The sequence below is a fragment of the Trachinotus anak genome, unplaced genomic scaffold (assembly GCF_046630095.1).
Source record: "Trachinotus anak isolate AG129_WGS33_773 ecotype Australia unplaced genomic scaffold, CSIRO_AGI_Tana_v1 ptg000025l, whole genome shotgun sequence".
Lineage (NCBI taxonomy): Eukaryota > Metazoa > Chordata > Actinopteri > Carangiformes > Carangidae > Trachinotus > Trachinotus anak.
This window is the reverse complement of record NW_027273876.1, coordinates 21,445,187-21,460,434: the sequence shown is the minus strand read 5'-3', so window position 1 is coordinate 21,460,434 and position 15,248 is coordinate 21,445,187. Positions and strand designations below refer to the sequence as shown.

General features: G+C 41.9%; 1 protein-coding gene across 8 annotated transcripts in view; it reads left to right on the top strand.

Annotated features, from left to right (window-relative positions):
- dnah9 (dynein, axonemal, heavy chain 9) overlaps positions 1–15,248 on the top strand; it is a 195,717-nt gene that overhangs the window by 113,830 nt on the left and 66,639 nt on the right. For all 8 annotated transcript variants that reach the window (XR_011685190.1, XR_011685189.1, XR_011685187.1 and 5 more), the window contains 4 exons: positions 2,280–2,473; positions 4,316–4,464; positions 8,714–8,841; positions 13,181–13,408. Coding sequence is in view for 4 of the 8 variants with exons in the window: in XM_071463599.1 (XP_071319700.1) it covers positions 2,280–2,473; positions 4,316–4,464; positions 8,714–8,841; positions 13,181–13,408 (699 nt within the window). In the remaining 4 variants the exon portion in view is untranslated. The remainder of the gene's footprint in view (positions 1–2,279; positions 2,474–4,315; positions 4,465–8,713; positions 8,842–13,180; positions 13,409–15,248) is intronic.

Here is a 15,248-nt window from a genome sequence, read left to right as displayed (position 1 = left end):
TCTCTTGTGTGTGTGTGTGTGTGTGTGTGTGTGTGTGTGTGTGTGTGTGTGTGTGTGTGTGTGTGTGTGTGTGTGTGTGTGTGTGTGTCACTCACTGGTTGGCTGAGCAGCATCATGTGATTAGTACCATAAAGTCTAGAAAAGCTGAGCCAGTTAAAACAGAAACAAAATGTAACAACTCTAAATGATTTATAGGTTATAAGTCCAGGTCCAGATAGGACCAGATCTGGGTCTGGACCTGGACTGTGGATCGCCTATTAGTGACCTCAGTCAACAGCTCACTTTACTGCTCTATAACAAAGGCTGCACAGTGCAACTTCCTGTGTAGGCTGCTGTTTTAGAGCAGCGAAGAAGAACTGATTGTCATTGTAGCAGGGTGTGAAACTATAAAATTAATCATAGTATCAGATAAATGTATTTTAGGCAAAATCAGAGCAGCATTTCTGATACAAGTATCAGAATCAAACTCTACACAAGAAACATATTTGTTCTATCTCCTCCTGTCTCACATTGATAACCATGTTACACATCAGGGTTACGGACACTGGATGCTGCAACAGAGCTAATACGTGTCAGAGGTCATCACTGTCAAGATGGTTTGAAATTATACAGTAGCTGTAATTTAAAAAAAATTACAAAATTCAATATTTCAAGTTCATTTCAACTAGAAATATTCTCTACATCCACATAATGTTGTGGTCCATGTGAGTGTGACTGAAGAGTTTGTGGCTGTAAACGCAAAAAAATCAGTGCAAAACTTTATTGGCAAACTGAACCAAATCCTACATCCCAGAATAGTTTGCTGTTTTATAGTCAGAGCTCTCTTCCTGAGAGTCATAGAGATACATGAAGAGTGTTAAATTGTAGATAAGCTCCATTTTTAGAATCCCATCCTAATGTTGAAATGTGAAAAAAAAGGTCATAAAATAAATGTAATTGACTCTTATGTCATTGGTCCATTCTGTCATGTGTGAGAGGCCTGACTGAAATCCACAGTTTCCCTCCAGTTATTTTAGCACTTAGCTGCTCTGTGCGGCGTCTGAAGTTGCTTCTCATGACGCAATTTGTGCAGCCAAGTCTCCCAGCAACTACTCGGCATTAAACTGAGAACACACTTAAGGCGTCGGCAGCATAATTGAAGTCTATTTTCTTTGTTTCGCCCAAACCTCCGGTCTGACAGCATGTGATTCTCTGGGGGGCCCGGCTCCGCTCTGTGACCCCGGTTCATTTTAACAGCAGCAGAGCGAAGTGCGTGTACCCGTGGTTCCTCTTAAAGGACAGACGTCTGGCAATGCAGCCCTGTGGACGTCAAGCAGCAGAGGTTCCCTCGCTTGTCAGATCAGTTTAGCAGCAAACTAAACCCTGGCGGCAGCGTGTTTTTTTAGCCTCTCATGCTCATGAATTTTTCAATCTGTACCGTCTAGAATATTAACTTAACCTAAACCCCTCTGAGGGTTCGGAGACGGCCTTTCTCCAGCTGCACTCAACCTACTGTGAATGTTTAAGGCGCTGCTAATCAAATTCTGTCACTCGATTTTCTTATCGCAGTTGGAAACATAATCAGTTGGAAAGCTTTAAAGGGGGATAAGATCCTCTGATTGCTTGGTCCTCCTGATGATATTAACAGAGTAGGAATCCCATGAGACCCTGTGTGTTCTCCCCTCACCTGGGCTGAGGGGGTGCCAACCACCTGTGGTAATTAAACAAACTGAACTGAAGTCAGAGACTGTGCTGAGCTGCTTCGTCTCGCCTCGTGCTAAGTGGCGATTGGCTGAGGAAGAACAAATGTCTGGGACATTTCTGTCCATGACACCTTGTTCTCCATGTGTCTGCTCATAGTTATACAGTAGAGTAGACAGCTTACACACTGCATGTGTGTGTATATACTTGTCAGGGGGTGTACCTGCTCGAGGCTTACTGCATGACACTGCTGTTCTCTGCAGATGAGATAAGGCGTCTGTCAGCTGGGGCATCACAATAAAACCCCCACTGGTTCAGCAGCGGATGCATATTAAGTCCTCCCCGCCCCCGTCCTGCTATGAAAGGGATCATGTTTACTCAGCATTTCCGTTTGAATAAATATTGGTTATGTAGGCATGAGGAAAGATAAGCACTCCTGTCTGTTTTTCTATTTTGCCTCTTTGTTTTTCCTCCAACTTTTGCAAACAAAGTTGGTCTTTTTGCTGTGTAGTGTGAAATGTTTCTGAGCATCACTGATCACAGAGTAGCAGCACAGTAGTTTTTCCTGCACAAATCACTTTTCTTCCCTCCACCACCAGTCCCTGTGCTCCATGGACGAGTTCCGAAATCTGGACCGAGACATCGAAGGTTCGGCCAAACGCTGGAAGAAGTTTGTAGAGTCCGAGTGTCCGGAGAAAGAGAAATTCCCCCAGGAGTGGAAGAGCAAAACCTCGCTTCAGAGGCTGTGCATGATGAGGGCGCTGAGGCCTGACCGCATGACGTACGCCGTCAGGTGAGAGGTGGAATCACAGCCTGACCTTTGCTCTGTCATCTGTAAAGGATCAAAAGTTAAAGGTGAAACAGCTTAACCTTTGGCTCATAGTCTGAGTCAACAGGGCACCTGTGCTCACAGCTGAAATAACTGCAATTACACAGCTTTGCAGGTACAAAAGTGGCTCAATACATGGAACAAAGAGGGAGAACGAGTCAGGTGCCAGTTGAAGATTTTATTGGAAATGAAACAACAAAACTATTTACAAAAGGCATGAGGTGTGAAAGGTAACAGCATCAGCAGTGAAAAGAATCTATGGATGACTGAGAAATGTGAATGTTACTGTTGAGACTTTGGAGAGATGTGAGGCCAGGAACACACTCGGTGTTTGGTGCCTGCAGAAAGTCTTGGTTTTCATTTCAATGCCCATTTTAATGGGTTTGAGTGGACACACTGCCTGCATGACACACAACTGGTGTGCACACACACACACACGTGTGTGAGCTGCAGCAGGTCAGCTTATGAAACCCAATCAAGAGGCAAGACACATAACCGTGTCATTGTTTCCAAAAGTCTCTGTTTGTGTCCGTCCAGGCTACAACACAACCCTGGAGTTTTAGACTAAAACAGGTCCAGCAGCGTTTCTGAAAGTCTCTGTTTTAGAGGCTGAAGACTCTGGAAGAGAGTGGATGGAGGAGGAAACAGAGATGAGTTTAAATTAAAACATAGAAGAAGAGATGAGTTTAACTAAACTTTAACTAAAACGTATTAGTGTGGATGTAGCCTCTGTCAAGGAAGGTCACTGGATCAAACATGGACCATGTTTCCACCTGGTATTCACAAGCAGTCTCTGCCTGAATATGTCAAATCAAATATAGCCATTCTCCATGTATTTCATTTCACATTTTAACTGCCCTTATCAATATTTTATTTATCATTATAATAATGTTATTATTATACCTGACCTGCCAGTTTCATCTAATTTGCATATTGACCAATCACAGTGTAGATATAATCACAGTAAGTTCAGGAGCTCCAGGTGTAAATACAGACACAGTTACCAGGTCCCTTCAGAACAGTGTGATACTCAGTACACTTTGAACTAGCGGAATCAGTGATTCCAACCTTGGCCCACATCCGTGGCCAAATACAGCCACAGAGCACTTTTATTCTATATGATCGAACATTCAGGACTGAACTGAAAGCAGTGATGGGCATTAATATGAGAAGAAAAAAAAACAATGAAAGGAGGTTTTTTTACAAAAGTTTTGATGTTTTTAAATCATTTCATTTTCATTTAATTTTATTAGTCCATTTTCTTTATTTAAATTTTTTTTTTAATCAAAGTTGTACTGTTGCAAATGATTTGTCAGCCCACCTGCAATACTTCCACAGCCCAAAGGTTGGGAATCAGTGAGCTGAATCAATGAGACAATAGGTCTTTATGTAAATTTGTAGAATAATAGCACATGATCAAAGCTTTTTATTGATAAAGTATTGGTGTCAGTGATAAGTGTGTGCTGCAAAATCATTAAAGCTTTTGAAATTAAGTTTTAAATGACTTCTAATTTAAAACTTAATCCATCAAATATTTTAAATTAATTCATCCAAATATCATTTATGTATCTTTAAATAATCTGAGTTAGATGTCGAAGATGTGTTTGTGTGTTTGGTGGGAAGAACACTGAACACAGAAGGATGTTTGAAAAGCCAGAGGATTTGGAGGTTACAAAGATTTCTATAAGCAGCTGTCTGTCCACTGCACTGTGCTACAGAGGAATCCCACTCTCCGGGTTCTTCATCTTGTCGGTCAAAGATAATAAAAAGTGTTGAGGAGAACTGAGTCATATTCTCCCCCCACAGAGACTTTGTAGAGGAGAAACTGGGAAGCAAGTACGTGATTGGCAGATCACTGGACTTCGCCGTCTCCTTTGAAGAGTCCAGTCCAGCTACGCCCATGTTCTTCATCCTCTCTCCTGGAGTTGACCCTTTGAAGGATGTGGAGAAACATGGTAATTCTCTCGCTTGTTTTTATCTTTAATAAGCCATAAAATTCTTTGCCTTGGAGTGTGTTCTGGACGTTTATCAGAGCGTACATTTTGCCAATTAATCCATCAGTTCTTCATGTTGTGGGAACATGCAGGGTTTTCATGGAGCAGCCGATTGAAATAAGGTGCATGCATACCTGCATCCATGATTCCCATCATTCTTACTGCACAGGATTATCGGTCAAGACAAACGCATCTGCTGTGTGTCTCTTCTGTGATATCAGCTATCACTGTCAATGCACAACAGGCTTTGGCTGGATTGAAGAGATTATACTAAAGGTCGCAAACATATGAGACGACACCGCTGCTGTATTAGGGGCAGTGAAAGTAAATGTCATTGGTGTGAGAGTTACTTTACATTCCTGTATGAATAATGCTCACAGCAGCAGGACATGCTGTTTTGAGTTTTTACCAAACATGCCAACACCCTGACCTGGAGCGGGGCACCATCACAGCTTGACACTTTTGAATCTTCTGCCAAATGATTCAGTCTGTGTGTATTTGAAGTCAGTTATATGAAATATTCACATTGGAGGGATTGTTTCAGTTTCTAGGAACCAGGAGATTTCTGCAGTATTTCTGCTTTAACCAGCTCCCCCATACATTTTGTATTCAAGTCATTCATCAGCATAATCAGCTCCACCAAGGAGGTCATGTTTTCACCCTGTTTGTCTGCTTGTTTGTTGGTTTGTCAGCAGGGTTACACAAAAAGTACTGCACTGATTTGCACCAAACTTGGTTGAGAGATTAAAATATATCACCTTTAACAACAGGTTTACAAAGTGCTTTGACAGACAATTACAAAGCAGTGGTTGAGTTACAGAGGGCAAGACAAACAATATATTTCAATGTAAAGATGGAAGGAGCAAAACCACCCACAACACGCATACACATACATCACATAAAAGTAAATCTATAAAAATGAGTTTTGAGAAGTGATTTAAAAGAAGTCACTGATTCTGCTAGCCTTATTTCCTCAGGCAGGTCGTTCCAAAGTCGAGGGGCCCTGATGGCAAAAGCACGGTCACCATTGAATTTAAGCCTTGAGATTGGAAGATGCAGAAGGGCCCCACCCGAGGATCTAAGGCTTATAATCTCGAGCAGCAGTCCTTGCTGCTTGGATTGTTTGTGCACGTATACTATACTGCTAACTTCTAAATGAACTAGTTAGTAACTAACTCTCTGCTGCATCACCTCTCTCTCTCTCTCTCTCTCTCTCTCTCTCTCTCTCTCTCTCACTCACGCAACACAACCTACGTACTGATGTGTTCCTGAAGGAGCTGCTCTCCTCCTGTAACAATATTCTATCTCAAACTTCTCAAACTTATTGCAGATATTACACAGAGATGATAAATCACAGTGTAATTAGCTTATTTACTTGCTCCTGCTGCTTCTTAACGCTTAATGTGCAGGTTTAGTTTCCACACACGTCTGCACATGATGCTGCAATATCATAAATGATCCCAGAACAGTTGTTGTCCTCTCCACTTGACAAGCCCCAGTCCTTGTCAACAGGACACGGTCACGCCCATGAAAAATGACAGAAACAAAAGATATTTACATGATATATTATTTACATTACGTAAATTGACACATGATAACATGATGCATCTTAATTGATACACGATAACAAACTGAATCTTAAAACATGTCTTTTTTATTAAAAAGTGAATAATTTATGATTTTCTTCTTTTTTTTTCCCTTATCAGAACGTCAAGTTATTTATTTGTAGGCATCAAATCACTCAGATCACTCAATGGCCTTTGCGCTCTAAAATATTTTATGTCACTGAAGACCAAATGACTTTGCCCCTAAAATTCCAGTTCTACTTAAAGGGGCAGATCCAGGAATTATTTATCACTTTCCCAAACATTGTGAGATGGGGCATTTTTCAACATTGTCATCAGTTTCTCATGAAATAATGTTTGGATCTTGATGTAGAAAATCAAACACATTTATGGTGTTGACATCTTTCACTTTGTACAGTTTGGTGCAGTTTCAGATAATAATGTAATAATGCTGGTGATTGGCTGTTTATTGACACAAACATATTTGGGTGTATAAAGGTAAAACTAAACTGTGTACTGTAATGTGTGTGTACTGTAATTCTCCTAAAATGGATGTGATAAATTGGCATTGAAAAAAGTATTGATATGAATCAGTATCAAAGTCAGGGTGTCAGTACTGATATGGAAGCTTTTTGAATGATATCCAGCCCAAAACATATTTCTGGTATTGAGATCCATAATAATCTGTGTCTCACAGACGTGTGTAGGGTTGTTTGGTCTTGGCAGAGGTATGTGCTCCACCTAATGTATGATTTTATGTCCTTGAGTTTCTGGTTCTGCTTCAGAGTCTGTCTTAAACAAATTAATCTATAACACAGATCATTTCAACATGACTGCCACATGCAGCTGTTGATTCCAGGATACACAGTAGTTTTGAATGTGTATTTTAGATGCCTCCTCTTTACAAAGACTTGGGAACCAGGCAGCAGCAGCAGATGGTTAAATCAGCTGTAGACCTGTTGTACACAGACCTCTGACCCTATAGTGAAATTGTGATAAAAGGGAGAATTTCTACTGGAACTGCCTGCGAGCGGTGTGATTATTGATTATCAACACCCTCTCTCTGTGTTTAGTTAGTCACATCAAAGCTGCAGAGAGAGTGTGTCTATGATGAGGAGCAGCAGCCTGAACCACAAAGAGGTGCTTTTCTATTATAGCTGTGATTATTGGGTTTCTCATTGGCATTAGGCTCCAGTTAGATTCTCATTAGATAGATGATGTGATTTTGTATGCTCTGCAGGGGACTAATATCCCTGAGACAGACCCTCGCTATCTGCACGCTTTCAGGTTGGAGTGTTAATGAAACAGACGAGTAATTGTACTGTTTGAATAAAATCTCAGTGGAAGGACTCGAGTAGGGCCGAGTCACTGACCATCTGCTGACTATGAAGTTCAACACATGCTGCGACTTTAGTAGAAATTTGCTTCATTTCTGAAAATTGCTTTCTTTCTGAAAATTAGATGAGCAGATCATTATCACTGTCATCTCAACACAATTATAGTTTGCAGCTTGTTCATTTTTTTTGAGCTTCCACTGGTCATAACACCATGATGTTTGTTAATGGTGCTGTTTCTGTTTTCAGTTCAGTAATAAGCTCAGTGTTTTGCTGTTTTAAGTTCAATTCAAAACTAGGCCTATATAAGCACAGTTTATGGGGTCTACAATAGGATTACCTCACAATGATTCAATGCTTCAGCGGCTTTCATGATCTTTATCTGAGCATATAAACAGGAAGTGTTATATGCTATATCATGCTAGTTAAAAAAAAAAGCCACTGATTCAGCCAGGGACACTGATGCTTCAGTTAACTTAGGATTCTTTGTTAGATATAGTGACCGCTTTTAGCTGTCAAATCTTTAGCCTAGCTTAGCACAGACCAGTTTTGGCTGTGAAATGTTTAGGCTAGCTTAGCGCAGACACCTTTTAGCTATCAGACCTTTAGCCTAGCTTAGCTCTGACCACTTAGCAAAGAAACTGGAAGTAGAGGGAAATAACAAGTGCAGCTCCATCAAATGTGTCTTAAAGCTATTTTGCACGTGTAACACGTAGAAACACAGAGGTTATGTAGTGAAGCCGTGCAGCATCTGAAATGTCCTGTTGTAATGAATAGGCGGCTCGATTTTTGTTTGCTTTCCAAACAGTGAACCACAGTAACTCTGGTGTTTTGTTGGCTGCATTTTACAAATTTTATTTACTTATGTATTTTCTATTTTTATTTACCTTTTTAAAGGAGATTTAAAGTTTTGCTATTGCTACATAGCCTACATTAGCATTAGCAGCTGCTTACTTACTAGTCATTATGACTAGTAAGTAAGAAACATTATGATGTCAGCATCAAACTTAATTCCTTTACTCACCAGCATCTGTCTCCACAAGTGGAAACAAACACCAATGTTGTTCTTGTCTCTATCACATCTTTTCTTCTATTAAAGTTAGCATGCTAACCAGCTAGCCCCTGCCTCTAATCTGCCTAGAAAGTTGCAGCTGCTCATCATTTTTTAACCACTTGTATCATGAAGACAATGATGACTGAAGCTCTCATCAAGTGACAGTCATCACCACTTGCTGTCAGCAAGAAAAGTTCAGCAGCAGAGAAACCTTAAACAGTTTTTGTTTAAAATGATACTTGTTTGTTTTCCTCCAGGAAAGAAGCTCGGCTACACGTTTGACAACAAGAATTTCCATAATGTTTCTCTGGGTCAAGGTCAGGAGATTATAGCTGAACAAGCCCTCGATTTGGCAGCGAAGAACGGCCACTGGGTCATATTACAGGTACAGTACACACAGACACACACTATACATACACAGACAATAATATCTCACTGTGGTATCAAATATAATGCACAAGAAATACCACATAGATTCACCATTCACAGAGAACTCACACAGCACCTTGTTTGTTTTCATAGAAAGTTCCTGGTAGAGCCAATTATAGTTTGACTACAGCTTTGGGTATTCAAACAACATACAGAATGTATTAAATGACACTGAGTCTGACTATAATGTCCATGTTGTTAACTCAGTCCACCTCAGATAAAAGGTGACAAATCATAAAAGATATTTAAAAAACACAAGCAAACACTTTAATCTATAACACAGTTTGTAAAATTAATACAGGCTTCCTTTATGTCAGGGGTTTTCCATCCAGGATTGGTTTCAGGTAGCATTTCCTTTATCTGTGTGTGTTGTGAATGAGTTGAGTTGCATTATCACATTGTTCTTCATTGCACACTCAGTGGGGTGTTTGCTTTCCTCCCAGGTTCGTCTGCATTGAAAAGTGAATTTAATTTTCTGCAGAAATTTCCTAAGTGAAAGGGCGGTGGCATTATACAGTACAATATCTACAGCCGCCGTGTCTGTTCTCCTCTTATCTGGAGGGCACGGCTGGCGTTTGCATTTTAAGTGGAAACCTTGGTGGAATTTTAATGGGGAGTATCGACAGATATGAACCGCAGACTGGCCACTGCGGGACACCCTTTTCTTTTAATTCACACAGCTGGGAGAAATTCAAAAAAGAAAAAGACTGGGATGCCATCACTCTCTGCTGAAGACTCAGGATAGCACAGACAAGCAGTTGTTTAATTACCTTTGCATAAGAATCCCAATCGATAGGCTTAAAAAGACCATGTCCCCCTGGCAACAAACCTCCCACTCGCTTTATCATCGGCTGTCCGTTTGTCTGCCTGCTGCGAGCCACCCCCGTGGCACTGGCAGGGGAGGGGGAGGAAACCAGAGGGGAGGGGAGGTATCATATTCTCATCTCTCTCCTGTTTTTACCAACAGTATCTTTTCCTGATATAACGCTCCATCTTCTCTCTTCTGTTCCTCTTCCCACCTTCTCATTCTGCAGCGTAACTTTCTTATCATTTTCTGCACTGCATCTACCCTCTTATCAATCCTCACGTCCTCCCACCTTTCCCCCAAACCTGCTATCTCTCTCTCTCCTCCTCACCTTCTCATCTCAGCTGTCCTCCTACCTATCCACCACTCCCCCCTCCTCTCGTCTCACAGTCCACCTTCATTCTCCCACTGCCAGGCCCGGCTCCATCAGCGGAGGACCAGGTCAGTGGTCCCTTTGGCCGACGGGTAATTATACTAAAGAGCAGCAGCTCCTGCTCAGATGGGCCTGGGAGACAGAGATGCAGAAACTCTGAAAGCAGCCCATTTGGAGGGAGGAGGGGGGGAATGGAGAGGCAATCAATCGGACAGATTGGAGTTGAATATCCCACATTGGCCAGTCAGTGGGAATCGAGTGGCCTAAACTCACCGGGCTCTTTGCGTATTTACTGCTAAAGCCACCCCATTTGCAGCCGGTGGCAGAAAGGAGCACAGAAACCAGCAGAGACAGTTTGATGAAAATGCTCTGTCTCAATGTCCTGTCTTCACTTTACTCTGTAAGGAAGAGCCAGAGAGCTTTGCTAGTCTTTTCAGGCTTAAATAATTCATGCAGTCCTCCTTTTTGAAATTTTACACTGAGAGTTGGACAAGATTCATTTTAACTATTGATGCAGAGATTTTTAACCTACAAGGACGACAAGGAATAAATTGAGCATCAGCTACACTGAGAATATCAATGATATTTTTAATCTGTTTATTTGAAGGGAATCATCCTGCAGTGTAACAGTGAATAATCTCCAACATTGTATACTCTTTCCTCTAGTTGTGAAATGGGAGGATGGTTACACAACTACATGTATTTTTCGCACTCTAAATTCCAGTTTCAAACAGTTGTGGATAATGTCATAGTAGAGTTGTATTAGATCAGAGACACTACGGGAAGTGACCATTAATATCAGTGGTTATGGTTAGACAGGCTGTGTTTATTGAAGCAGAGCAGCAACAAGGGTTCTGCTGAGAAACAGATACATTAACATGGAGCTGTACCATAAACAAGGCCGGGCTGCACTGTACACCTGCATGAATATGGCTGGATGTGATTGGTCAGCTGACAGACGTGTAGCTGGTGAATGAGTCAGTGATCATGCATCGTGGATTAAACAGCTAATATCAATCAGCTGATACAAGACCGGCGCTGTGCTTCAGAGATGGCAGCTTTAGCTTTTCTTTGTTTCTGTTGGTAGAGGTGGATGGCTCTTAATACTACAATACCCATGAGCCTCTATTGCTGTGGAGGAGGAGCAGGTCAGGCAGAAATCAGACTTGTACAAATTCAAAATACCCAGAATTTGAAGTGAAACGATTTAAACTGCAGATTGTATCAGTTCATTAGCAGTGTATGTAAAATCATTTAAGGTCGGCTATTGAATAGTTTTCACCAGTGCACCCTGGGAGTTGTACTTCTAGAGGGATGGATAGATAGATAAATAGAAAGGTAGGTAGATGGATGGGTAGATGGACAGGTAGTGGGACCAATGGATAGATTTTCTGCTACAGTTTCTTATCTTTGGTACTGATGGTTCACCCTCCAGTTTCATCTGACTTTTTGTGTGTAATTGCTGCAGTTAGCTGACTATTAGGAACAGGAACACAAACTGTATCCTGCATATTTGTCCTCAGTATTTTTAAGTTTGGACTCAGCAGTCTGTCACACTGTCAGTGCCTCAGTCCTGTTCTCTGTGTTCCTGCATCAGTCTGGAGTCTGACTGCTTCTCCACTGCGGGGCCGCCTCCTCAGAGCCGGAGCCCAGCTGTGCAGCTGTCCTCGACGCTGCTCCTTGACGAATGTGTTTTTGCGCATGTGAATGGCAACGATTGTGTGCGTGCACCTGCATGTGTTTATGTTTGCTATTGTGTGTGATCGGCAGTTGGGTGTGCCATTGTGCTCTCCCTCAGGTTGTGTTTGATAGCAATGCATCATAGACCTTGCCAGTGGTGTCTTCTAATGGGTTTTAGATTCAACTTTTATATTATTATGTAAATAGGTGACTCTTTGATGTAGTATCAGTGCCGTCATCATGGGGGCTGGAAGGCCCTTATCAAGAAGACGTTGAGGAAACAAAAAATGTTGCACCTGAAAGTTAATTAAAAAGCCATAAAATAGTGGCTGCTGCTCTGTCTTGTTTGTTTGTCTGTCTGCCTGCTGGTCTGTCTCTCTCCCCCTCTCTCTCTCTGCTCCTCCCTCTCTTCTCCCCCTGCAGCCAGAGGATGAATGGTTTCATTACAGTGACAAGTTCTGAGGCAGTCTCTCACTTCTGTTGGCTCCCTTTATTGCGAAAGTATTCACATGCCAAGAGGAAGGGTTGTACTGTGGCTTGATGAAAAAGCACTTGAATTCAGACTTTTAATTTGTATACTATTCATTTACTCTCAGAGGCATCAAGAGGCAAACTAACTTATCCCCTTCTCAGTTTCCAGCTCCTCCCGGACTTCTCTCTCACATAACGTAAAACTTTTCTCTCTTCTTTTTTTTTTTCTTTCCAATGACTCCCAAAATTCACCGTCCTCTCTGTGTCGTGTCCCGTCGCATGGAAAGAGGGCTAACTTCAGCCATCATAAGGAAGATTAAATATGGAGAGCAGAGGGAAATGAGAAAGTAAAGAGGCTTATGAATTAATGACTGGAGTTATTAGTGCTGTAATTAGATTTAGGGAATGGGCAGTGCTGCATGGTGAGATGTGGGGGGGCTTGGCTGACTCTTATCATTCACAGGATATCCTGTAAGTGTCAGGACAGTTGAGATGGAAAATTGAGCTCATCCATGCTTGTGTGATAGTACAAGTCGGCTCCGCTGTCCGCGCAGCGCCGACAGATGAATATGCAGAAAAGTCGGGCTGAAGTTTCGCTGGAGAACGGTCGCTGAACATCAGCAACCTGGGAATGGGTTTCAAGTGCTGTGTACCATTTAATTTGGTGCCACATCAAAGTCATAGTGAAGAGAGGAGAATATGCAACAATTTAATTGCTCCTTTTTGCTGGTTGTCATTACAAAAATAAATTATACAGGCAATTCCCGCATCAAGTAGCTAATTAAGCTATTATGTGTTATCCATTAAAGCCCAGGCTTTCACAGATATCCAACAGAAAACATTATCAGGGTGTAGATCAGGCTCTCTACCCTCACAGAGGAAAATTAGTTCTGCCTAACAACTGGCCTGTCCCCCACCAATAACATGCAATTTTCTTCGTCCGCCCTGTAATTGCTGGCCCTGCAGAACATCCACCTGGTGGCTCGCTGGCTCAGCACTTTAGAGAAACTTCTGGAGCAGCACGCAGACGGAAGCCACAAGAACTTCAGAGTGTTTGTCAGCGCTGAGCCCTCCTCCACCCCCGAGGGCCACATCATCCCACAGGGCATCCTGGAAAACTCCATCAAGATCACCAATGAACCACCTACTGGGATGCACGCCAACCTGCACAAGGCCCTGGACAACTTCACCCAGGTAAGAGAGAACATTAAGCCGTACATTTGCTCACTCACAGTTTTGAGTGGCCACACTTCCTTTCCACCACAATTTAGAGGTCACCTTGTTCAGCAGCTGGATGTCTCACAAGTGAGAATCCATCTTTCCAGGCTCCAAGCTATTCACTTGCAGCCAAACCACGGTGGTTCGGACCAATCAGAGTCCTCTGACGTAAGAGCTACTGGCAGCTACGGAGAAGTGACTGTTTTTGTAAGAGAAACTCTTTATGCACAAATTGTCCCTAGAAAGACTTCATCCAATCAGCTGACAAGTATTTTTCTGAAAGCTCCTGCCCTCCATCAGGTTATTTTAGAAGCAAACTTTAAAAGATTTGACAAAGGAAATATAAGATAAGCTCCTGAAAAAAGATTCTATTTTATTGTCCGTCCAACCTGAGTATGTGGGCAAGAAGCCACCGGTCCCTCTAACAGAGCTTCTGAAGGACAACCATCTCAGCAGCTCTCCATCACTCACCCCTTGTGGTAGAGAGACTAGACACAAGACACTTTGAGTAAAAGTATAAGTAACATATTACAGCCTGCTGAAGTTTGTCAAATGACATTTAAAAGACTCATGAGGAAAAGATGAAGTGAAGCATGGTGGTGGCAGTATCATGATTCAGTGCATGTGAGCTGAGAGTGGAGCGATGGTTCACCTTTCAGTACGACAACGACCAGAGGCATTTTCACTTTGTCATCATGGGTGATTGAGTGGAGATTGATGGTAAAAATGACAAGTTTATCCATTTAAAAGTGAATCTGTGACACAGTAAAGTGCTGAATAGGTGAAGGTGTCTGAATACTCCGATGCCATTGTACATATTTTATGATAACACTGACAGGGGCCATACTGCTTAATAAATACATTTACTTGGGATTCTTATGTACAGTTGAGCACAAAAGTTTTCAGACCCCCCGTTACTTTGCAGCCTGATGCCAAAATAAAAAAATACCTTTTCCCTCATCAGTCTACAGGCAGTACTCTGTAATGACAAAGTGAAAACAGAATTTTAGACATTTTTGCAAATTTATTAAAATGAAAAACTGAAATATCACATTGACAAATGTAGACACTTTACTGTGAACTTTAGCTCAGGCACCTCCATTTCTCTGGATCATCTCTGAGATGTGTCTACACCTGGACTAGAGTCCACCTGTGGTAAACTCAGCTGACTGGACACACACGTGTCTATATAAGGTCTCACGCAGATCAGAGTAGAAACCATGAGGAGGACGAAGCTGCAGCAGAGCTCAGAGACAGGACTGTGTTGAAGCTCGGTGAAGGTTCCAGAGCTCAGTGGTCTCCATCACTCTGACGTGAAGAAGTCTGGAACAACCAGGGGCCAGTTTCACAAAGACAGACTTTGTCTATAGCTTAGATATAACAAATAGTCAGATGTCTAATTCATCCGTTGCACAAAGCAGTTTGGTTCTTGACTATCTTAAGACAGAATGTGGTACAATGAATTCTGGGTAAATTGAGGAACTACATCCAACTGCTGAGCCCCAGCAGGAAATTTTTGTCTTTTGGAAGAATTCAACAGTTACGAGGACGTTTTACTGGGTGAAATTCAGCAAAGAGTGAAACAATAAAAAGAAAAATCTGATTTGGAAAAAAAATGGCTGCAGTCTCTAAAAACTTTCCCTTCTCATTGCTCTCTGCAGAACAATGTTGGCAAACCACAATTTATGAGAATTATTTGTTGTTGGGTGCTACTGGTCAGCGCAGGTGTCATTGATCGTTACCGTGGTAACATTGGTCTTAGGCCTGAGTTGTGTGGTATTTGATGTGTCTGGTCTTTCTTTTTGTAATAGTCTTA